This window comes from Cynara cardunculus (assembly GCF_001531365.2).
Source record: "Cynara cardunculus var. scolymus isolate 2C chromosome LG 5, CcrdV1, whole genome shotgun sequence".
In the NCBI taxonomy this organism is placed as follows: Eukaryota; Viridiplantae; Streptophyta; class Magnoliopsida; order Asterales; family Asteraceae; genus Cynara; species Cynara cardunculus.
Genome location: NC_037532.1, coordinates 37,006,603 through 37,030,021, shown reverse-complemented (window position 1 = coordinate 37,030,021; position 23,419 = coordinate 37,006,603). Strand labels below are relative to the sequence as shown.

The window sequence follows — 23,419 nt, the reverse complement described above, 5'->3', positions numbered from 1 at the left end:
CATAAGCACACCCCTTTTCTCAGCTTTTGTATCCTGCACCATCACCTTTTGTTCCCTTCCTTACTTTTTATTTAATTAATAAACCACTTTGATTTTATTTTCAGAAAACATATTTATCATATTCTAAAATACACACACAAATGAAAAAGGACAAACACGGCACGGGTACTTCAAAACCAAACCATGGTCAAACTTTGGTTTCTTCTCAACTTTTGGCCGGCGCTGCTCCACTTCCTTTTTCTTTTTTCTTTTATTATTATTTTCTGAAACTCCTCTCTGGTAAAATAAATAAATAAAATATTAATTTGTAGGAGATTTCAATAAACTAAATAATCTTCAAGTGACTAGTTCCCAAGTATACAACATTTCCATAACTAATTCTACCTTCTCTATCGTTTAAAATGTCTTTCTTCTGTCTACTGTCTGGAAATTGGTGTCGTTGGCTGGCTACAGAACCCACCTTCTATTTGATAATTCTGGTACCCCTTTGGTGGAGGTGGACATGTGTATGAAGACCCACTGTTGATTACCGGTGCTCCCACACTCGGATACCCTGGCAAGGCCCTTGGTGCTTGTTGGTTTGTGTTATACCCATATGCTACTGACCCAGCCGTCTGCATGAATGGTGGCACCGGATACAATGGCACCATGGGGGGCATTGGCGGCAACGGTGGCGGACATGATGGTAGAGGTGGTTGTTGCTCAGCCACCGGGGGAACTTTCACATCATTCTGATCAATCTTGGCTCTCTTTTCAGGAGGATATTCCTTCTCTTTCACTGAATTACTACTTATCACACCCTCGGATGCCAAGGAAGAGAGAACAAATGACAGCATCTCAGCTGAAGAGGTTGATGCAGTGAGCTTTGCAGCCACTGCAGCTGCTGCAGATTTAGTATTCTCCTCGGATTGCTCAGATACAGGAATTTGTCGTGTGTACATTACTGGTGCTGATTGTTCTCCGTAATTGGGCAGCACTTTGGAGGTGTTTGTACCCTGCTCAGGGAGTAACTTGGTAACACCAGGATTTAGCAATTGCCTGCACAAATTATCCGCCTTTTCTGATTGGGTATGTGCAGCCTGAAAATAGGAGACCATCAATGCCCACAACCAAATGGTCAACAATTATAATAACCAATAAGAACAAATTACTGTAACTTCTGGAGTCGAAAACTTGTTTATTATTGAGGTGAAAACCACCTCAAATAGATTACATATAGCTTAATTATGGAAATCATAATGAAGATAAACGCTAAATAGTTGGGAACTATTCTTCTAATCAATGTTGATCATTCTCATCTTGCTATAAGTAGAGTCCAGGTCTTCCACAAGGGTTTAGTTGGAACATCCACTGGCTGATATTCCATATAAATATAGATTGGTTGGATAGATGATGAATGATGAGTGTTCTTTTAGTTCGTTGGTTTGTGTACTAGGGATAATTGTTGAATGTGTGTAACAGTTAATGTTGGTGATGATAAATTTTTTATGCTTTCTGACAGAAACAACGAAGAGTAATTGTGATTATTCTTTTTGTTCATTGGTGTTCATTCATTTATGAGCATGTTCACTTATGTTCATTTATCATCTTAATGAATGAAGACGAACAAGCTTATTTTCTTAACAAATGAACATGAACAAAAAAATTGTTTGTTTATTTGTTCACAGCCGTTCATTTGTTCGGTCAAAGTTGAACACCACTGTTCATGTATGTTCGGTTCATTTACGGCCCTAATTGATAACAACACTCAAACTAGTTGGGGAATTATAGTTTTGCTCATTTATATGAAAATTTGACCCCAGAACACTATTTATCAATAAAATTCCCATGCAAATAAATAAAATCTACCTTAAGTTCATTACGGACTTGATCCAGCTTCATTTCCTGATAAGAAAACAGCATCCATCTTTTAAAAATAAAGAAAAGGACAAAAGAAAGTTAATAAACAGTACAACACACACATGTTTGGGGTTACCAACGAACCTGTTCTTGAAGAGCCTCCCGCAGATGACAAATAAGATTAATTCTTGATGACTCCACAGCTGAAAGTTGCTCAATAAAATCCCTCAATGTAGAATGATGTCCCTTGAAGTCTTCCACATTCACTTGTGCTGATATTTTTTCCCGTTGGGAGGGGAAGACAACAAAAAGACAAATATCCTTTGTTAGTTCTAGCTATTAAACAGGATGAAGGGAAGGAAAGGGGTGTGGAAAGCAACAGATATAAAATTTCAGGAGAGATAAACCGGTTTGTACATGGTGTATGTGACACAGCCCCCACCAAACACGCATGTCTAAACATAGATATAAAAATGCAGGGTTGGGTTCCATTGACAATGGAAATTATGGTGAGAAGGGTGAGAAGGGTAAGGAGAGATCTCCACCCTTGGATCAAATCCTAATTGAAGATCAACACTAATGAGATGCACTGGATCAATTCCCATATCAAGCGCAATTCATGGGGTGGGGGTGAGATTAAAAGTGATCAACGGTCCAGATCCCTTCTTACGCTTATCACCTTTAACTCCTATTCTCACACGATCCTTCGTCTAAAAATGCATTAACATATATATGTAGTTAATAAGGGGGAATAACAGAACACATTTGTTGAGACAGGGAGTAAAAAAAAAAAATCAAAACACATACTCTCTGTTGTAGTTTTAAACAGAAAGAAATTGACAAAAATCTGCCAAGGTGAAAGCAACGGTACAAAACATTAAGAAATATAAATTAATTTAATATATATCAGCACGCTAAACAGTAAACAGTAGTTGAGTTGAATGCCCCACTCTACAATTTTTCATGTATATATGTGACGGGGTGATCCTTACCCAATATGATGTATTTCTCGACTTCGAAGTCACACTTTCTTGGTATTGATAAAAAGCTTATTATGAATAGGTCCTTGCTCTAGATATGGTGACCAATTGACTTCTATGACATCAGGAATTACACCGTCGTTCAGTTGTTTTAAGTTTGGATCCGGTACTAACATGTTGTCCGATTCTAAAACCGATCGCACCATTGTCATCATTGTTATTCTCCAAGTCAAGATATATAGTTTGTTCAGCCTCGAATCCTTTCAAAAGTATACAATTCTTAAGATACATCTATCTATCACATACATAGTTTATATAGATATACTTTAGGATCATTTATACACACACACACAGATAGTGTCATTCCAACCTTGAAATCCACACTACTAAAGCATATGATGTAAACTACTTATTTCATCAAACCAGACATTTTATTATCAGGCTGTTACAAGGTGGCATTTGGGGTCCATCTTCTAGGTGATAATCCCCCCAGGGGGGGGGGGGGTCTCTTGTTAAAGATAAATTAGTAGGCCCAACTTGACAAGGTAATAGGCAAACCATGAAAGATGACAATTACAAATAACACAAGAAACTAAACCGTGAGGGAATATTTGAACTGAACAGAGTAAGAGTTCACATCACCAGCTAAAACTAAATAGAAAAATGCTACAGAATCAAGAATGCTGGTAATCGTGTATATTATTCATAGGAAAATGATATTCATGTATGGAGAAATATACCAGATCTCAAATCACCACCAATTTCCTTCTCCACTTTTTCAATACAGCTAATAGTGTTTTTGCATTTGCTGATCATAGCATCTTCATCTAGTTGACCACCATAAATAATTTGATATCCTGAAACTATCTTGTCCAATGCATTTCCAGCAGAGTGTTGCTGAACAGATAGATTAAGAAGAAAATCGAAGTCTCAAAAATAAAAGAGCACTGCATTTATACAAAAACACAGAGAAAGAGAGGAACATGTGGTACCAATTTTAACCCTGAATGCTTCTCATTTTTGTTACTAGTTTCTAGGTGCCTTCCGGCAAGTTCTTCCTTAAGAATCTGCCCCCGAGAACCAAAAACTTTTCTTTCCTCCCAAATCCTGACCTAAATGTAGTCAAATGAGAATGTGAAAATAGCAAACATAAGCAGCGCCTTCCAAAATCAATATCAAGTTTACATCCAGCTCCAATATTTATAGTAAGTGCACTCACACTTACCAACAAGAAAGCAAAAAAAGAGATGTGGAAGATTCTTGTGGAAAATGGACTGATTATACAGGGCATAGGTTAGGAGATATGATAAACAGTGGAAAGTGTGTGTGTAGATTGCACGTTAGAGAATGATCAAATGAAAGAAATATAATGCTAAATATACATGTTAAGCAGTAACTTCAAATTTATATGGGAATACTTCAGCAAATTTATATGCAAAAATTAATTAAGACGGCTGACTTCCTAATATCTCATTTTATTCACAAATGGATGCATCAAGTTTTTCAGCAGTTTGCATAAAATTTTAAAAATCAATATACATAAAATGGGCTATGATAAGTTATACAATATACACACAAGCACGTACGTATAATCTTTAGTGTGAAATAAGACAGTTCATTTTTTATTGGATTTCCATAATAGAGATGAGAAAAAACCAGTTACAAAGATATAAGATAGAAATTTGTCTTCACAAAAATAGAACAACATTAATAACAAGCAGATAAGTACACGCATTAACATATCTCAATCTAAAACTTTCTTGAACATGAGACTGAAGTTAAACCAGCATACCAGGCGTAATGCAGCATTCCTTCCAGATTCATCTGTATTATCCATCACATTATGGAGTGCATCTGGAAGAACCTTCCAGAATTCACCAACAAACTCTGAACCCTTTCGCCTACTATTCTGCAGTATATCATTTGCAAGATAGAGAAAAGCTAGACGCTGATCACGTGGGGAACAGCGGAATTGCCTAGCCCATGTTTCAACAACTTGTTTTGCCTTGTTCATATGAAAAATACACCAGTGTGACAAGGCTATATCTCATTAAGGATAACCTCACAATTTGATTTCTTTCAGTGCACATTGTCAAATATAAGGCAAACCCTTCTAAACATTCCAAGCTAACAGAACTCTAAAATCGACAATGTAGCAAAGAAGACCAGAATACGCAAAATAAAATATTTCTGTAACCATGAAATTCTTCCATTGGTATTTTTGCCCTTTCTGCAATTCAAGTTGGAGCAAATCATACCCCCTTCCAATTCTTGCCTAGGGATGGGATCCAAGAACTGGAAATCTTCGATGCATAGGAACAAAATTACCATCTCCGGCTTATGTTACTAATTTGTGCCTATACACATTATACTTTCAATATACCCAAACACACAAACACCTGGCAAACACGTAGTCGCACAGATGAAACATGTTATGGCATTTCTATCTACATTGTGTTTATCAGTCTCACACCTATAAACGATAAATTTGAATTAGTTTTGGGTCATGTTCCGGCAGATCTTTTAGTTGTCCTTTTTCTATTGCCTCTACTTTCTAAAGTGGCATCTCATTGAGTTATCGGCAAGGGTCTAAACTGGGTTAATAATTTCATGCTGATTGCAGAGGAAATATTGTTACAGAATTTCCCACCCTAGTGTGGTTAGGAGTGAAGAATCCCCTCCCAGTTTACAGGGGATGTGACTTGTGAGATGGGTAAACTTTAAATGGGAATGAGAATTGTGAACACAATCCCCTGACTGATGATGATTCGCAAGAGCAAAGAAAGTTCAGAAATGAAAGGAAAGAATAGAGCCACATAAACATGAGATTTAACAAGAATAACATTATACCGAGACAAAGTCCTTTGATTTGCATAACAATTATTTGCACGCATGTCTAACCAATCACCATTTATCTCCAGCCTTAAAAGCCATCATTTGGAGTCGCCTATCAGACATAATAACTTGTTACTTGTTCCCCCTGACTTCAGAAAGTCATATTTAAGCTAAAGAAATCACGTCCTTCATAATTATGTCCCCTTTCATCAATTCATGCCTCCATTACATTAGCTTAATAAATGATTTTGGCTTTGCTCACAACTAGCACACACACAACTGCATGTTATCCATGTCTAAACCATATTAAACAACTGTTGCAGATATCAAAATATATTTGCGAGGAAGTCTTATCTAACCAACTACAGAAATCAATTGAAATTTGTAAATTTTCATCGATCGCATCAATTTTACTTGATAAAAAAATCTACCAAAAATTAAACAAAGGGAGCTTTCTGGACGTACACTGGCAAACTAGCATCATTTACTATTAAGCAAATAAAACTTGGTGTTTTTGTGTTCTGAAGTTGGGATTAATTCCAGAAAATTAAACTACTTCTAGTTCATAGGCTGAAAAATAAGCAGAGGAATTTCTAAATGCCTCTTCCCCAGGTCCTCATTTGGCAACCTTCCTAATTACTAGAACACCACTAATTCCCCTCTAACGAAATTTCCCAACAGGCATCTCAAAAGAATTATTTAGCGTTACAAATATTGAGACAAATCATTTAGGTAGGATACTCTCAATGCTCTGCTGTGAACTATTGAGCTTGGCCAGCTTCTCCACCAAAATTTGTGGATTAAACGTACTGCCCATTATTACTAACAGAGCTCCGTCCAGCTGATAACAAGGAAACTTCTGTAAGGCAATAAACCTTGACAATAACAAAATCTCAGATTTAATATTTCAATTTGAATGGAAAAGCACTGAAATAGAACATATAAATGAAGAGAAAAAGAACAATTCAAATAGCCCACGGTTGTCTCGTGGCTGATTGCTTATATCTTCTTGTAGGGTGAATACCGATGTAACTAGTTAAGTTCCTTCAAGGAAACCCTTGAAATCTATATTCAATGTTTTAACCAAAAATCAAATTGAACAAACGGATTACTGCATGTGTTTTTGAACAGAAACGCCAACTGCGTATGATATCAACAGAAGAGATATTGTGGTAGGTATACAAGTTTCCGTTAAGAGTCGATACGACCAACGCACTAAACGAACTCGTGAAAACAAACAAAACCAAAGGAGACGAACAACAATTGTCAAAAAAATTGCCCAAACTGTTTATGATACATCAAAGTAAACCCCTAATTGAAGAGTATAATTTAGTTTAAGAGCTTCAAAATGCGAGGATAGAAGGATGAAGAACCTGATTGAAGTGTGGTAGTGAAGGAGCGTCGAATATACAAGGAAGGAAGAAGGGAGTTTGTATTGTGTGTTTGGAAGACTTGTAGAAGACTGACAACACGAAAAGTTTCTACATACGTACGACTGTATGAGGGGCTTCGGGTCGGGTCAACCTCCCACCGGGAGACAACTCGAAATCGATTTCGTTAACACTTGGCTAATTCAAACTCGATGCCGATATTCGACTCGTGAAATATTGGATACTTTTTTGTAATTAGTTCTAAAACATAATTTATTGTAAAATATATATAACAAATATGTCTTATCCTTTAGATATTTAAACAAAATTTATGTATTTTTTTAATTATAAAAATTAATCAATTATTTTTTTATTATTAAAACCATGATGTAAAAAAAAATATATAGAATCGTTGGTGAAGTTGTTCCGCGTTGAAAAAGAAATAATAAATGTGGGATGAAAATGTGTTATAAAAAATGAAAGAGGGGTGAATGAAGTTTGTAACTTTGTCCTTTTAATGACCAAGTCTTTAGTTTTATAAAATTTAAAAAACACTTACAAGTTTTAAAATTATAAAAGAAGATCCTAAAATTTCATAAATTTCAATAGGTGAGTTTGATTCAAGTTGGTTTAAGCTTCAAAAGAGTTCAAGCTCGAATTCAAGTTAAAAAATTTGTAATCGTGTTCGAGTCGAGTTTAAGTATTTGCAAGTTTTTGAGTCGGGTATGAGTTTGAGAAATGACTATCGAGTTTAAGTCGAGTATATTAATAATTGTGCTCGACTCGCATCATTTACACTCATTATGGCTAGACACGAAGTTTTCAAATAAGAATATCAAATATGATGATAAGATAATAAATACAAGATTAACGGAAGGTTAAAACGTGAATTGTTGAAAATCTAAAAAATATATATTTAAAAATTCATATGTGAACCGACGCTTAAAAATTACTCACATGAGTTCACGTATGTATCTTCAAATGAATTTTTAATGCTATGACTATCCATACAATGCACATGCACATACAGTCACATATGAATTTTATCTTCTTACTTTCTCACGGTATTTAGCTTTTTTATTTGGACGTGTCCTTAAAATAATAAAAATGATATATATATATGTAGGGGTTCATTCAAGTAAGAAACTGATTAGTTTGTAATAACCGTGAAACCTAATTTCAATCACAAACCAATAGATAAAATAGAAGATTTATAATTTTGGTAATTTTGAATTAAAATTTTAATGCAATGACATTTTAGGTATTTTATCTCCTCTCTCCTCTCTCATCTCTCCTTCCTTCGGCCACCATCATCTGGTGATACTACTGTGATACCTAAAAATATTGACTCTGTTAAACAAAAGATACAGTGTGATACCTAAGCATATATAAGATGTATTGTGATATCACTATGTTACATATTCGATCGACCATACAAACGACCTCAATGTGATACCCAATCACATATATGATGCATTGTATTGTGGTATCACCGGAGGACGGTGCCCGGAGAGATGAAGAGGAGAGTTTTAAAATACCAAGAATATCCTTGCATTAAAATTTTAATTCAAAATTACCAAAATTATAAATTTCCTAACTTATCTATTGATTTGTGATTGAGATTGGATCTCACGGTTACCACAAACTAATTAATTCTCATTTGACTAGGCCCCTATATATATAGATAGATAGATAGATATATAGAGAGAGAGAGAGTATATTTCAAATGCAACAATGTTCATTTCTACAACCAATACAACCCAATCAATTGTGATATCTATTGAAATGATGACAGTTCATTTATTATGATTTGAATATTTATGGAAGATGATTAGAGTTTATTAATTATGATTAATATTTTATATTAGGAAACAATCAAAACTTTTATGAAATCACATATTCATCAAATTAAATGGACGTTCGAGATTGAGTTGTACAAATGTGAACGGTTGCATAATAACTCACCTCTCTCTCTATCTATCTATCTATCTATCTATATATATATATATATATATATATATATTTGTACAACCATTTACATTTGTACAACCAATACAACTCAATCTCGACCGTCCATTTAATTTGATGAATATGTGATTTCATAAAAGTTTCGATTGTTTCTTAATATAACCTATTGATCATAATTAATAAACTATAGTTATCTTCCATAAATATTCAAATAATAATAAATGAACTCTCATCATTTTCATAAATATCTCAATTAATTGGGTTGCATTATTGTACAAATGGACATACTTGCATTTAAAATATACCATATATATATATATATATATATATATATATTACTATATGTAAAGGCCTTGGGAATTTTTAAGACAAGATTGCGCCTTAAAATAAATATCTATATTTATATTTTAATTTATCTCAAAATAAGTTTTATCTTTCATAAATTCTATTGGACTTTCTTTTCATCGTAAATATTTATTTTGGAAGAGAGGTAGCACTATACTCGAAAAGGACAACTCTTTGGCAACATATAAGCATTGGCTAGAATATTGATATTTATGTTATCGTTAATTTCCGTACCATGTATGGAGAGAGTTCAACTTTTAGTATTTAATTAATGTGTTCAAATAATTTAGTTTAAATACCTTTTTGATTTTCAAATTGAAATATTAGGATTCGATTTTGTTCCATTCCATTAACCTTTAATAGTACTCTTCCATTAATATAAATGACGTTTAATTGTTAAGTAATTAAACATTTTAATTAAGCTTACACAATTATATTAAAAAAAAAAAAAAAAAAGAAGGATGAAGTGAACAAAGAATTATATTAAAAAAGAAATGGAAATTGGGAATTAAAAAAAGAAGCGGATGATTTTGCACAATTAATTAAAAGAAAAAGAAAAAGAAAAAGAAAAAGAAAAAGAAGAAGAAGAAAAAAGAAATAAAATACATGTTAGCTGCTGCAGGCAATATTAATTATGTTGGTGTTTGGTATTTAATTTTATCATCTCTTCTTGCCTTGCTGAGCTGCATTCCCATCAAACAGCTCTTCGATGCATGTTTCTATATCTTCCGGCTGATATTTTATGTACTTCTCCGTTTGCCTTCCCGGAGTAAACACTTGACTGAACCTCCCCATGAACGACCTATACGCCGGAATTACTATCGCCGATATGGACACCCTCAGTTCTGACTGAAGCTGTTCATCACTCACCACCCATGTGCTTTGTGTTCTATGTATTTCGTCGAACATCGCGTTGAAACTCTTGAATCTCTCCTTCAGCACCGGCTTCATCACCTTCCCGTTCACGCTCAATCCTTCATGACTCAGACACTGCAACAGCTTTGTCCATGTTTCTCTCTTGTAGTTGGTGTGGTAACTCCTCAGATCCGACGACCGTTTCCTCACCCATGGATCTCCCATCAAGCTCCTCATCTCCCCCGTTCCTTTTGTCTTCTGTAATATGTATCGTCCGTTGTTCATCAGGAAAATCAAGCTCAACGACGGATCTTTGTACAGCTTTGATTTTGCTTCCAGGTTTGCATCCAACAGATCCATCACTCTGCCCAATTGCAATTGGAATGACGATCCATGATCCTCATCAACGTTCTGTGTTACCTCTTCAGAACTCGGATCCCAATCCGAACCTGTGGCCGAGTCCGCTCGATCTATGATCTTTTTATGCTCTCTGAATACTTGCTGCAATGTGTCCCTGTACTCGCAGGCTAGTTTCAGATAATTCATGGTGTAGCGAGTTAGAGGATGTACTGCTCCGCCAGGAACCGGCGTTTTGCCTGTATCTGCTTTGATCGAGTTCTCAAGCTCTCCGAAAATGGTGAAAATAGCATCCCCTAGCATGTTATTAATCAACGAGGCAACGGATCTGAGTTGGAGTAACCAGTCATCAGAAAGATATTTCTCCACTTGTGGAATGCTGTCTCTTAATGCCTCGTAAATGTCGAGAAACTTGAACAGTTTCTCAGCGGCTCGCTTCGTCATCATGACGCCTTCCGCAAAAGTGAGAAAGTAAAATAGGACAATTCGTGCTAGGTTACCAAATAAGCTGTCGGAGATTGCGGAGGAGGAGGAGGAGAAGACGGCGTCTACCAGCCTCCGCTCGCTAGGGAGGAGCGAGGTTGTAAAGTCTTTGAACATCTTCGTCCATGCAGAAACCTCTTTCTCTATAGGCTCCCACTGCATCTTCTGCATTTCGTCGATTGAAAACTTTTCAAAGGGTAAAAGCTTCAAGTTGTGTTCGATTGCATTTCTTCGAACAAAGAAATATAATTCGCTACACTCTGTCTGGTGACCTCCTCCTATCAATCCCTTGGCTAATTTCTTGAGATTTGATATCATGTCGTCTGAATATCCTAGAAAATTATCTTTAGAATTATCATCGACGGGTTGATCATCCGGTTGAGGTTGATCATCGGATGGAGACGAGGCTGCTTCATCAAGATTCTTTTGATCTCGATCGTGTGAAGTCTGGTAATCATCGAGAATGGACTTGAATTCGTCCTCCATAAACGACATGGCACGTTGATGAATACCACTGATCTGGTTTATGGCAGCGGCGTAATCGTCTTGAGATTGAAATCTGGAGAGAGAATGGAGAAGCTTGGATGTGCGTTCAACGGAAACTAGAAAAGAAGAGGTTTCATGGAGAGTCCATTTCTTGGTACCTGATTCGTATTGAACGACCTCTTCATCAAAAAGAAGGGAAAAACATTGAACGGATTCCAATATGTGATCAGGCGGATCATGGGAAGAGATGAATCGATCAATCTGTTGGGTGAGAGTATCGTCATGGAGGTGGAGGTTTGATGGATCTTGATCTGCCTCCATGGAAATTAAGGTTTAATTTGTTGGGTGATTGGGAGGAAAATGGAAATGGAAATGAAAATGAAAAGGCAGAATGGAGATGGTGGAGAAGAAGAAGAGCGTAAATGGTGGAGAATGGTTAGAATTTTAATTCCTGTAATTTGTACTCATTAATTCTCTTGTTGCATCATAAAAATAAAATCTCATATAATAATATGATATATTGAAGAAGGAAGTTGGTTTAAAATTAAAATAAATACATAAAAGTAATTAATGAAGCTCACTCTGCTAATGCTGCCTATTGTATATTAAAGTAGATAATGGTTGGGTTAAGTTGGTGGATCACCACCATCCTATGTGCTCCCCACGTCCCTATTTCATTATTTGACACTTGTTATAAAACACATTTTATTTGTTTTACTTATTTTATACAAATATTACACTATTAATCTTTAATTAACATATATATAAATAAAATATATTAAATTCCATCCATTTACATTTAATTTAACTAACACCACTCACTCCCTAACCCTATCCCTATCCTACTTCACTGCCTCCACGTTGTCACAATCGCCACCAACTACCATGTTATTACCGTTACTCATTCACACCACCATGCCATTAGTGTCGCTTGTCATAATCTCCCCCACTTACCTCCAATACCACCCACGCATACCGCTGACACCACCATATCACTACGGTAATAAAGGAGTATTTTGGTCATTTATTTTGATTTCATTCCAATTCAAAAAAGCTACATCTTCTCTTCTCAAACAAACATGAAGATTCCAATTATTTTGAGAATTTCATTCCAATTATTATCAATTGAAGGGTGGTTGAGGCGGAAAGGGATGCGGCTATAGCCTATAGCCACAAGAGAAGCCGTCCGCTTCTGGAATATGGACTTGATTTCTTGCTTTTTTTCTGGGCTGAGATTTACCATTGAAGTGGGCTAGGCTTGGGTCTTTTGCCCTTGTTGTTTCTTGGATGAGACCAAAAACCAACATTTAAATTAAAATGATTTTTTTTTTTCTCTTGTTGGCTGGCAGATACATACAAGTTATAAATAAAAACTTTGTTATTTTCTTTCTACTTTCTCAAACTAAATCCAAATCCATCAAATAATTAAAGTAATATGTGGATATTAAGCATCCTATTAGTATGTAATTTGATATATAATTAAGAAATATCATTTATCACCGAGAAGTGGTGAAGTAAGTTTGTTTATTTTATAAAAAGAAACTATGAATTAAAACATTTTCAAAGTATAAGATTTTGAAATTTATAGAATAAAATCAAATCCATCAAACATTTTGCTGTGTTTATACATAAAAAATGAAAAATGAAATTAGTAAACAGAATACATTTATTTAATAGGATCACGATTTTGCGAAAAACATTGTACAGTACAGATAGATAGATAGCCACCCCACCGACAATTCCAATGTCCAATTCCCAATTCCCAATTCCCAATTCAAGGAGGAGGGTGTATAATGTTTTAGGGGCCCATCTCATCATTTCACAAACCTCCATCCCTCCGCTCCTCGGTGAAGATGCGATTGCTCTTATTTGGTAGATCAAGGAGAAAGCCGGTGTCCCTTCAATGCCTTCTCCTCGCATCTGCAACTTTCACCGCTATCGGCATCTTACTCCTCACTCTCCGTTCCCTCGACGATCCATCAACATCCTACATCCCCCAACGCCACCCTACCCAAACCACCACCAAAGCATGCGCTACTGTTGAAGAGATGGGCGAAGATTTCCGAGGTGGATTTCTCGAGCAGACTTTCCGGGTTAGAAATACCATCCGACGTCACTTCCATCTTAACGGTATCACATTTATACTTCCTTTCATTTCATTGGATTTCATTTCATATACGCAATACGCTACCTTTGAATCTGTAAATTCAACACTTGCTACTTTCTGACATGACGTTATTGTCTCCATAGCATCCACTTCCAATTTTAGAAACATAAAACCTGCTACTTTTGAATTTACATGAATGATATCTATCCGTCTACTGTATTCACTTGTCAAAGTAAAAACCAATCCATTCGAGACTTAAAAGTGAAAAGTATAATTCTATGAATTTTATTGAAAAATTCAACTATCAACGCCAAAACTCATGGAGTTTTGACAAGTGAAAGCTTACCACAAGACCAGGGCCAAAGCTAAGGGCTTCATTAAGTAGCATTGATGGGAATGAATGGTGAGTCGGCTGACAATGTAGCATTATTTGTTGATATTCTCTGATAAAAGAACTCACACATATTGGATGGCCATTAATTTATTAGAGTTTAAAGAATATCACGATTATAGGATGATATTTTATATAGAATATGTTGTTATGAACCATAGTCCTGCTTTGACAAAAAAAAAAAAAAAAGAAAGATAAAAAGTATTAACTTTTGCATTATGCGAAGGTGTACTCTATTCATACCCCCTTTCTATAGGGTAGGGGCTATGTGAGTGAGACGGGTAAGAAATGAGGTGGTATGTGAGTGAGTACTGAGTAGGGGGTATGAATAGCAAACCCCCACGTTTCTCATGGAATGTTTGCAGCATGATCAAATTTTATAAATTCATCCATCCATATGGGTATAATTATACAAGGTGATTGAAATAGAATGTAACCACTAACCTGTATAGTTTTAGTAGATTACTTGATAAACTTGCTTTACCCAAAAGCTTGGTGGTAATGTGATTAGCTTTCTATAATAGGTGCTGCTAGAATCCGAGGTCTCCCTCCAGAGGAGTTCTGCAAACAAAGTTTTGTGATAGCAAAAGCATCAGAGGCAGGTTTTGGAAATGAAATGTACAAGATCTTAACGGCAGCAGCTTTGAGTGTAATGTTGAACCGGTCACTGATAATCGGACAAACCAGGCATATTGGTTCTATCTCAATCCTTGCTATATTTCTTTAGATTCAGATATTATGTTTTTCAGTGCAATATAGAGATTCCACACGACATTATTTGGCCAGGAGGCACAGCACCTTCAATGAATTTATTACCCTCTTATTCGGTTTCATATATAAATGAATCTAGTATCTATTTTATGATGAAAGAATATGCATCATCCAACATGGCAGATAGACCATATAACTATATAGTCTTGACGTAATTGCTAATTTGCAGGGGTAAATATCCTTTTGGGGAGTATATCTCATATACCACTACTGCTTTTTCCCTGAATGAAGTCAAACATCTATGGAGACAAAATGGATGTTTGACCACCTATGGCAGGCATCTGGTTATGAGGATTGATGATTTTCAAAAGCCATCAAAGACAAATGTTCTCTGTAGCAATTGGAGGGAGTGGGAGGAGCCTATTATATGGTAAATTACATCCCATAAGTTGTTACTTGTTTATTAAGTTTGTTGGATCAAAATCTAATCTTAGCATGTTGGCAGGTTCCAGAATACCACTGATGCTGTGGCAGCTCAATTCTTTCTAAAGAATGTTCATTTTGAGATGAGAAAGGCTGCTTCGGAGCTCTTTGGGCAGCCCCAAAGCCATCATAGGCCCAATGTATTTGGGGAGCTAATGAGAATTCTCATATCTCCTACAGAAAAAGTAAAGCAGGCTGTAGATTCAGTCCTTAGTGGAGGGTCAGACCCTGATATTACGTTGCACATGCGGATGCTTATGAACAGGTGTCATGGATGCAGCTTTTAGACACTCTACGACACTAGAAACAATCCTTTTCTTTTTTCCTTTATGTTTGATGTATGAAATCTGGTATTCAGGTCTGTGAGGGCATTGGAGGCAGCATTAGATTGTACAAGAAAAGTCATGCAGAATGCACAGTTAGGTTCCAGACCGCGGTTGGTTTTGGTTTCAGACACACCCTCGTTGGTGGAGGATGTGAAATCAAATTTTGATAGATATGCAGAGGTGATTTTATGGAGTTCCTTATTCATTTTTTGTTACTTCACCAAAAGAGGAGGATATGAAGTCCTCCTGAATTGTGAATTGTACCTTGTAATTTATTTGTGGTTTCTTGCAGGTTGTTCATTTCAACTATGAAAGCTATGAAGGAGAATTATCTGGCCAAAATGGATTACGTAGTTTAGATTTTAGAACAAAGGATTGGGGGCCAGCACCCAGATGGGTTGCATTTGTCGACTTTTTTCTCGCATCACGTGCAAGACATGCGGTTGTTTCTGGGGCCCACAGGCGTGTCGGGACAACCTACGTGCAGTTGATTGCAGCACTGGCGGCTGCAAATTCAGCTGGTATTGTTTTGTCCCTTTTACCTCTTGCTATTTAGAAAAGAAATGGAGTTGTTTCTGTAGCTAATGGATTTGTGATGGGAACTTTTTGTAGGTAACTCGAATTTTTCGTTCTTCAGTAGCTTTCAAAGTAGTCTGATTTCAGAAGGATTGAGCAATCAAGTAGGTTGGGGGCATGTGTGGAACCGATTTGCAGGTCCGTTGAGCTGTGGAAACCAGACGAGTCAATGTGCTTACACACCGTTGCTACCTCCAAGTTGGTGGGATGGTATGTGGCAATCTCCGACTCAGCGAGATATCCACAGGATGGAAGCTTATGGCATTCACTTATCAGGATTTGGTACATTTGATGAAGATCAGCTTCTTTCTTTCTGTACCTCGAGGAAAGAAGTAGGGAAATTTGTTACACTAGTATAAAATATGTTTCCCCTAGTACTAGTTATCAGCAAAGCACCATATATAATTCTTAATATTTATGTTACCTGTTATTATGGCTTTTTGTTCATACATTTGACTTTTGATTGTTATATATTTTACATCTTTTGTACTACTTTAAAGAAGTTGGTGTGAAGTGATTTTTTTTTTGTTAGTTTATTTATTATTGATATTGGAAAAATAAATAACACTGTATTCTTATAAGAATTAAATTATTGTTGTGATGTGAAGTTTTATATAGGTTGTTATTTTATTGAGGTGAAAATAAAATAAAGTGGTAAATAACAACTACTATGGTATATAGTATATAGTATATAGTATATAGTATGTAAATTCGATTCGATAAGGTGTGAAATGAAATGATGGTGGTAAATAAAAGGTTTTAATTTGCTTGAGGTGTTAAATGATAGGGGGTAAGGTAAATAAAAGCAACTTTTAACTCGTTTGATAATAAAAAAACGTAACATCAAATTAATGTCGTTTTCTGAAAGGGGTCCCAGCACAATATGACGTGGCCACTAAGTTCACGCCACGTCGCCTTTTTGACTATCCATCCTGTAAAGATATATATGCACACAGACACAGTCCCCCACTTCAACACTCTCTCGCGCAAAACCCCTTCCTTTTTCCTTTCCCTTTTTTCTTCCCTCTCATGGCTTGTCGGCCAATCAAACCCTGAACTGAACTACCCCCCCTTCTTCTCGTCGGACTCCGACTGTTTTCCATTCTTTCTCTTTGTTAATTTATCTATTTGCTTGTTGGAATTGGTGGAGTATCGTCTTCTCTGCTTTATATGCTTTCTTGTATCTCGAGCACATTTACATTCTAACCTACTACTGAAGAAGATCTCAACTCCAGATTTAAATTCACAAAAGCAAAAGATTCAGAAAAAAAACATGATGTACGTGGTCCCTCCTCCCAAGCGTTCCGATCCTTTGTCTGGATCCACAAACGGGTCGGACAACTTGAGAATTTACCAGACATGGAAAGGCAGCAATGTAAGTATTCTTTTGCTCCATCTCCACGGATCAACCCGTTTTGCTCAAAATGGTTTCATCAATCTCATTAATGGAGACTTGCTTCTTAGTAAATATGTACATATAACAATTTGTTGCAGTCGTCTTCCTTATTATCCTCAACCGTTGTTAATATTCCTACGTGGTACTCTCTTGTCTTTACTCGAGACGAGATGCGACTACCCTAATCGCTTGACTTTTGTTTTTAATAATAAATTCTAGAAAATATTATCATCTATTACCTATTGACTATTGTTTTCGTGTTGCCAAGGTGTTTGATTGAGATTCTTATTCATTTTACTGGCTTTATGGAAATTTGATTGGCGGAGCATATCATAGAAAAATTTAATTTTCAGATGAAATCAAGTGATCATGGATAATAATATTAGTGAGACTCTCTCAATCATTATTCCCAGAAGAAATTATAACAATACCAAATCGATTTAAGAGACAACTAGCTGCCGTATATCCTGTGGGGCAACCTACATAGTCAGGTTGAAATTTTATGGAATGCTGTGAGAATTTTGTTGTCAGTTTTGCTGACTCATTGGAACTTATGTTACATTTGGATGTGCGACATGATTGGACTTATGTGTAGTTAAGCTTTTCGAGACTAATAATCATTTCTGGAGATGGATGGTTGGTGCAGGGCCTCTGTTTATACTTATGTATCTATGTTGCATTGCAGATATTTTTCCTTCAGGGTAGGTTTGTATTTGGACCTGATGTAAGATCACTGGTGCTGACCATATTCCTCGTCGTAGCTCCTGTTTCAGTTTTTTGTGTTTTCGTTGCTAGAAAGTTGATGTATGACTTTGATGACCACTGGGGAGTATCAGTTATGGTTGTGGCTGTTTTATTCACAATTCATGTAAGTTCCTCTGTTGTTCAATACGGTTTCTGAGTTCTTTTTAAGAGTAAGTTTTCCCTTAGTTTTCACAAAACTAATTACTCTGAGATCTTGTTTCTTGGGGTGATCATGATTGCAAAAGCAGTTTTAGTAACTAATTCCCAAGTCTTGCTCGTGCAATACAAACATTTTTACATGACGGTTCTCCTACATAGGGCTGGCTTGCAAAATTCTCTGGGATTATGCAAATGGCTAACCTTTTTGGTGCTTTCTATTAGATACCAACAGTTGCATTATATCTTGACTCATAACATATGCTAATCTTTTTGGGATTTTTAACCTTTTTAATTAAGTTGCCAAGCAGATTATCCGTATGACATCTGTTTAAGCAGGAGAGATAAGAGCACCTTAATTATATAAGAAAGTACCTACAGTAAGAAAGATGTTTAAAAAAGTATGCATTAGTGTATTTGAGTAAATACCTCGTCATTTTGCAGATATGGTATCACCATCCAGTAGTAAACTCGATAGTTGTACATCATTCTCAAAAATATTTCCAACCTTGGATGTTTCCCCCTTGGTAATATTGTGTTTGCCTATAAAACCCTAGTTGGAAACATTTGTCACGCAAGTCTGAGAAGCAAGGGAAAGTAATCCTTTGATGCTAAATTTTTGTGTACTCATACAATTGCCATAGCCATTTATTGAATTTCTGTTAGTTTAATGGGAAAAATGTTGTAAACTAAGAATCCCCAAATTGTAATTAAACCTAATCTAGGTCAAAATAGTTCACAATATCACCACGAACAATGAACAGATGTTTTATATTGATAGTCAATGCGGAATAAGATTGTAATATGCAAAAAATATCAACTAATATTCATATACAATCAGCAATCAAACCCAAGTAATGGAAGTAATGCAAAGGAGAGAGTGACACTGGAGATTTTTATGTGGAACGCACAGAAAGGGAAAAATCACAGACGGAGGATGCTGATAACCGATCCACTGTCACTTTGTTGATGTTACACTTGTGAAATACAACAAAAGTGGTGAAGAGAACTATGTTGTTCGTCTAGGAGAGAAAGCCACAAGTAAGGATGAAGCTACATTGATAAAATCCCTAAAAAAGAAGTCTAAACCCCGTCACTGTGCCTCGTCGCGATATTGACATGCGATTGTGGCAGTGGCATGATGGCAAGGCACGATAGCATGAACAAGAAATGCTCACATCACTTGGATTTAAGGCACATCTTACAAAAATATACGAAGACATTGTTGAATCAAGAAATGTGATAAAAGATCTTCATTTTGTTGGTTTCTTATTAGATATGGTTTAGAATATCTAACTACTAGTTCATTGATAGAAGCTAATTTATTGCCATGAGTATGATTATTGACAGCTAGTTTCTTGCCACGAGTATGATTATTGACAGATAGAAGGAATAGAGACCAACATATGGCGAAGGAAGCACGAAAAAAGTAAGGAAGCAAAAGTAATGAGTAATACAACACATATGGAGCAAGTAAGGCCAAAAGACACATCCCTAACCTAAAATGCCAGCCCTCTACCTCCAAGTTCTCCAACTCCTCCCTCCCGCCCAACTATGCTAGCTATAAGTCCCCATAACCTAGTCCACTGTTCTAGTCCTCTGTCTCAAATCCAACCACTACTATCAGATGTCATGTCCTTGGTGATGTCTAAGGCCGTCATGTCCAACCTCAATTGTTCATCCCACCTTCTCCTCATCCCCTCGATAAAAACCCAAATCCAATTTTTATTTATCTTCTCAGTAATATTACTTCTCTGGGTGAAATAGAACAGAAGCAATGGCCCAAAGGTAGCTGAAGATGGATGTACATGTGTGGTTGAGAGGAAAATGAAGCAGATGAAATAAAATCTCAGTTAACAGGGTAATTAGTCAAAATTGAAGGGCTTCTGTTGTAAAACTGCTTGGAGAATACTTTCGGTTTTTCGGCCCTTGGTGCTCAATATTTCTTCACATGTCAACAGATTCACTATTATGTCAGTTTGCCCAATTAAGGGAAATCAAACACCCTTTTCATCTCCGTCATTTTGCATATGCTGTTGTGAATTTGGTAGATTTACCACTGAAATACCGTAAAGTTAATCCTTCATGAATAGCATTGTGCCACCTCGCCATCGCCAATTTTTATGTGAATAGTTAGATTGCTTGAATTCACGTTGCAAATCTTCATCATGAACAACATCAAATCAGGAGTTTCTTAGTGTTACTGCATTCTATCATTCATCACTTGCAAAGTTATTTTGTAAGCCATGACTAGTCTGTTTATTGCAGCTTATTATGTAGGTCACTATCAACTCAATCATGTAATTTTTATCCGTAATTTGTATTGAAATACTTTATTTGGTGATGCAAGTTTCATCAATTCCTTCTTTATATCAATCTTGAATATTTGAACATGAATGTCCCAGGTTTTAGTGCTTCTTCTTTTAACCTCCGGGAGGGATCCTGGTATCATTCCTCGCAATGCACATCCTCCAGAACCAGAAGGTTTTGATGGAAATACCGAAGGTAGCGCCCAAACCCCACAATTACGGCTGCCTCGTATTAAGGAAGTTGAAGTTAATGGTGCAATTGTGAAGATCAAATATTGTGATACCTGCATGCTTTATAGACCGCCTCGCTGCTCACACTGTTCTATCTGCAACAATTGTGTTGAGCGATTTGATCACCATTGCCCTTGGGTTGGGCAGTGTATAGGTCTGGTAAGATTGCATTCTGTCTCCAACCTACCTTTAGCCCTTGGTTGCATCTGAAGGAGAGCAATTCGTTACTGAGCATCTATTTCATTTGTTAATTTGATACTGTATGCCTCTAAACAAAAAAACTTGGCCTAGGGTTTTGGTTTTAGTATTAGCAATTTGTCCTTCTGTTTTTCTAGCTTTGTACAAAGCATTGCTATGCTCTTACAGCACAATTAATGCATTTTTATGATTGTTCTATTCATGCTCTATCATTGTGAATTGTTTGCATCTTAAAGTAGCTCATTTCAAGCTTCCTATCATTAACCTGGAGGAGCTGATGTTCTTATCCTGGCATCTCAATGCACTCTTTGAGAGTGTTGTAAGAATCTGAAATCTGGCATGATATGAGTAGGAAGATCTTGTTTTGTCCTAGAATTTAGGGATTCAAGCATGTTCTTAATCAAATCACAAGTACTACATGTTAAAATTATTTTAGTTAAGAATGAACCATGTCAGTTGGTTAAAAAAATAAATCAGAACGTGTCTCTAATTTATGAGCGCAGATAATACAACTTTGTGATATTTCAACTTAGAATCGGTGCGAATTGTTGCTTCAGATGTTTTAACTAGTGGCCAATGCTCCACTCATCTTTTCATTTTCGGGTGGCTTACACCTTTTCATGTGCTGAAGATCTGGTTTATCTGATATTTTAACTATTTCTGGTTGCAGAGAAATTATCGGTTCTTTTTCATGTTTGTCTTCTCCACGACTCTACTATGTATATATGTTTTTAGTTTCTGCTGGATCTACGTAAAGAGGATCATGGATTCGGAGGACATAACATTATGGAAAGCAATGATCAAGACTCCTGCATCGATTGTGTTAATTGTCTACACGTTCATATCAGTGTGGTTTGTGGGTGGCCTCACTGCCTTTCATTTATATCTCATCAGTACTAATCAGGTGATGGGCACTAGTTTTTTTTTTTTTTTTTTGGCTTATGAGAAGAAATTTAAATATATTTGAGGATGTTGGTCTTGATTTTGATTAGATGTAGCTAAAGACGGGTGTTGTTTGTATTTGCAGACTACATACGAGAACTTTAGATATCGGTATGACAGGCGAGCAAATCCATATAACAAAGGATTGGTAGAGAATTTTGGGGAGATATTTTGCACTAGCATCCCTGCATCAAAGAACAGATTTAGGGGGTACATGCCAAGAGAAGCAGGAGGGATTGGGGGTCGATCAGGATCGGTTGGTGGCGGTTTTGTGAGTCCAAACATGGGGAAGGCTGTGGAGGACATTGAAATGGGAAGGAAGGCGGTGTGGGGTGGTGGGATAGAAGGACAAGCGAGTGACAATGAAGGGGGAAACATGAAAGAAGTGGGAATGGGTGAATTGTCACCGGAGATAAGAACAACGGTGGATGAAGGGGATCGTGCGAACATCATACATGCAAGGCGGTCTAGTTGGGGAAGGAAAAGCGGGAGTTGGGAGATGTCACCTGAAGTAGTTGCTTTAGCATCGAGAGTGGGGGGTGGAGGTGGTAGTAGTAGTGGTGGGGCAGCAGTGAGCTCTCGGCCTCCAGAAGCGAAGTCGTGAGAGGTTGGGTTGGAGGGTTGGGTGTGGGTGTGGTTTTGTAAGACTGTTTTGTTGTGGGTGGTATTATTGAGCGTGTATGTGGACTGTTTGCTCTTAGCTTGTACATTATTTATTCTACCCTAAAAAACTCGTGGTTGAATTGAATTAATTGCTTATTCTTATGAGAGAGACACACACACTGACGACACGACGACGACTACGACGACTACTACTACTAGTAGTAGGAGTAGGAGTAGGAGATGTGAAGAAAGTTTGTTTGGGTGCTTGAAATTGGTTATTTGTAAAGCAGGAGATGCTCATGTCATGTGGTTGATTTCATTATTGATAATAAGGTTAGCAGATGGTCCTTGTTTGTTGTTCGAAAGATTGCAAAAATGTCTTTGAACAAAACCATTAAAAAAAGTGGTGAGAGAGTGTAATAAAATTAAAAACAACAAGACATGAGAGAAATGTGAAAGCTGATAATAATAACAATAAGAAGGGAGAGATGGAGAAAAAATGGGTATAAAAAGTATGGCAATTGGGGTGGATCCAGATCAGCATGGCGTGTCTGTCAGTGGCAATTTTGATAAGGCTTGGCCTGCCACCGTGTATGCATTATTCAGAGTTTCATCCCTTGACAATAAATAAATAAATAAAAAGGAGCAGGGGACATATTTTCTATAAATTATACAACTGAAGATTTCAATTCATATATATATATATATGATTGATAATGGAAGGAAAT

The 23,419-nt window shown here is 36.5% G+C and overlaps 4 protein-coding genes across 5 annotated transcripts; 2 read left to right on the top strand and 2 right to left on the bottom strand.

Moving 5' to 3' along the window:
- Positions 1-316: 316 nt before the first annotated feature.
- On the bottom strand, positions 317-7,098 carry LOC112511974 (regulation of nuclear pre-mRNA domain-containing protein 1A-like). Of its 2 annotated transcripts, none has more exons than XM_025117734.1 (8): positions 7,028-7,098; positions 6,396-6,529; positions 4,612-4,859; positions 3,812-3,931; positions 3,559-3,716; positions 1,984-2,122; positions 1,849-1,884; positions 317-1,079 (listed from the first exon to the last, which is right to left on the bottom strand). In XM_025117734.1, exons 2-8 carry the CDS (start codon positions 6,469-6,471, stop codon positions 417-419), a joined length of 1,440 nt encoding a protein of 479 aa, XP_024973502.1. In that variant the 5' UTR covers positions 6,472-6,529; positions 7,028-7,098; the 3' UTR covers positions 317-416. The 2 variants fall into 2 exon arrangements, with proteins under 2 accessions (XP_024973502.1, XP_024973503.1); XM_025117735.1 differs by having other exon boundaries at positions 1,984-2,111; positions 3,560-3,716.
- Positions 7,099-9,973: 2,875 nt separating this feature from the next.
- On the bottom strand, positions 9,974-11,839 carry LOC112513073 (exocyst complex component EXO70B1). The gene has a single exon (XM_025119197.1). The coding sequence runs from the start codon at positions 11,837-11,839 to the stop codon at positions 9,998-10,000; it is 1,842 nt and encodes a 613-aa protein (XP_024974965.1). The 3' UTR covers positions 9,974-9,997.
- Positions 11,840-13,360: 1,521 nt separating this feature from the next.
- LOC112513356 lies at positions 13,361-16,582 on the top strand. The gene is made up of 7 exons (XM_025119592.1): positions 13,361-13,648; positions 14,541-14,703; positions 14,957-15,157; positions 15,233-15,475; positions 15,569-15,716; positions 15,829-16,057; positions 16,149-16,582. Exons 1-7 carry the CDS (start codon positions 13,372-13,374, stop codon positions 16,469-16,471), a joined length of 1,584 nt encoding a protein of 527 aa, XP_024975360.1. The 5' UTR covers positions 13,361-13,371; the 3' UTR covers positions 16,472-16,582.
- Positions 16,583-17,099: 517 nt separating this feature from the next.
- LOC112513531 (probable protein S-acyltransferase 7) lies at positions 17,100-22,840 on the top strand. The gene is made up of 5 exons (XM_025119821.1): positions 17,100-17,487; positions 18,194-18,376; positions 20,814-21,107; positions 21,817-22,050; positions 22,174-22,840. The coding sequence occupies exons 1-5, from the start codon at positions 17,386-17,388 to the stop codon at positions 22,690-22,692; spliced, it is 1,332 nt and encodes a 443-aa protein (XP_024975589.1). The 5' UTR covers positions 17,100-17,385; the 3' UTR covers positions 22,693-22,840.
- The last annotated feature ends 579 nt before the right edge of the window (positions 22,841-23,419 follow it).

Coding starts and splice junctions, on each gene's coding strand:
- LOC112511974 (XM_025117734.1), bottom strand. CDS start 6,471: ATGGGCAGTACGTTTAATCCACAAATTTTGGTGGAGAAGCTGGCCAAG. Junction 3,932..4,611: donor GGAATGCTGCATTACGCCTG/GTATGCTGGTTT, acceptor GACTACATTTAG/GTCAGGATTTGGGAGGAAAG. Junction 1,885..1,983: donor GGGAGGCTCTTCAAGAACAG/GTTCGTTGGTAA, acceptor TTTTCTTATCAG/GAAATGAAGCTGGATCAAGT.
- LOC112513073 (XM_025119197.1), bottom strand. CDS start 11,839: ATGGAGGCAGATCAAGATCCATCAAACCTCCACCTCCATGACGATACT.
- LOC112513356 (XM_025119592.1), top strand. CDS start 13,372: ATGCGATTGCTCTTATTTGGTAGATCAAGGAGAAAGCCGGTGTCCCTT. Junction 14,704..14,956: donor CTGATAATCGGACAAACCAG/GCATATTGGTTC, acceptor GCTAATTTGCAG/GGGTAAATATCCTTTTGGGG. Junction 15,476..15,568: donor ATGCGGATGCTTATGAACAG/GTGTCATGGATG, acceptor TCTGGTATTCAG/GTCTGTGAGGGCATTGGAGG.
- LOC112513531 (XM_025119821.1), top strand. CDS start 17,386: ATGATGTACGTGGTCCCTCCTCCCAAGCGTTCCGATCCTTTGTCTGGA. Junction 18,377..20,813: donor CTGTTTTATTCACAATTCAT/GTAAGTTCCTCT, acceptor TGAATGTCCCAG/GTTTTAGTGCTTCTTCTTTT. Junction 22,051..22,173: donor ATCTCATCAGTACTAATCAG/GTGATGGGCACT, acceptor TTGTATTTGCAG/ACTACATACGAGAACTTTAG.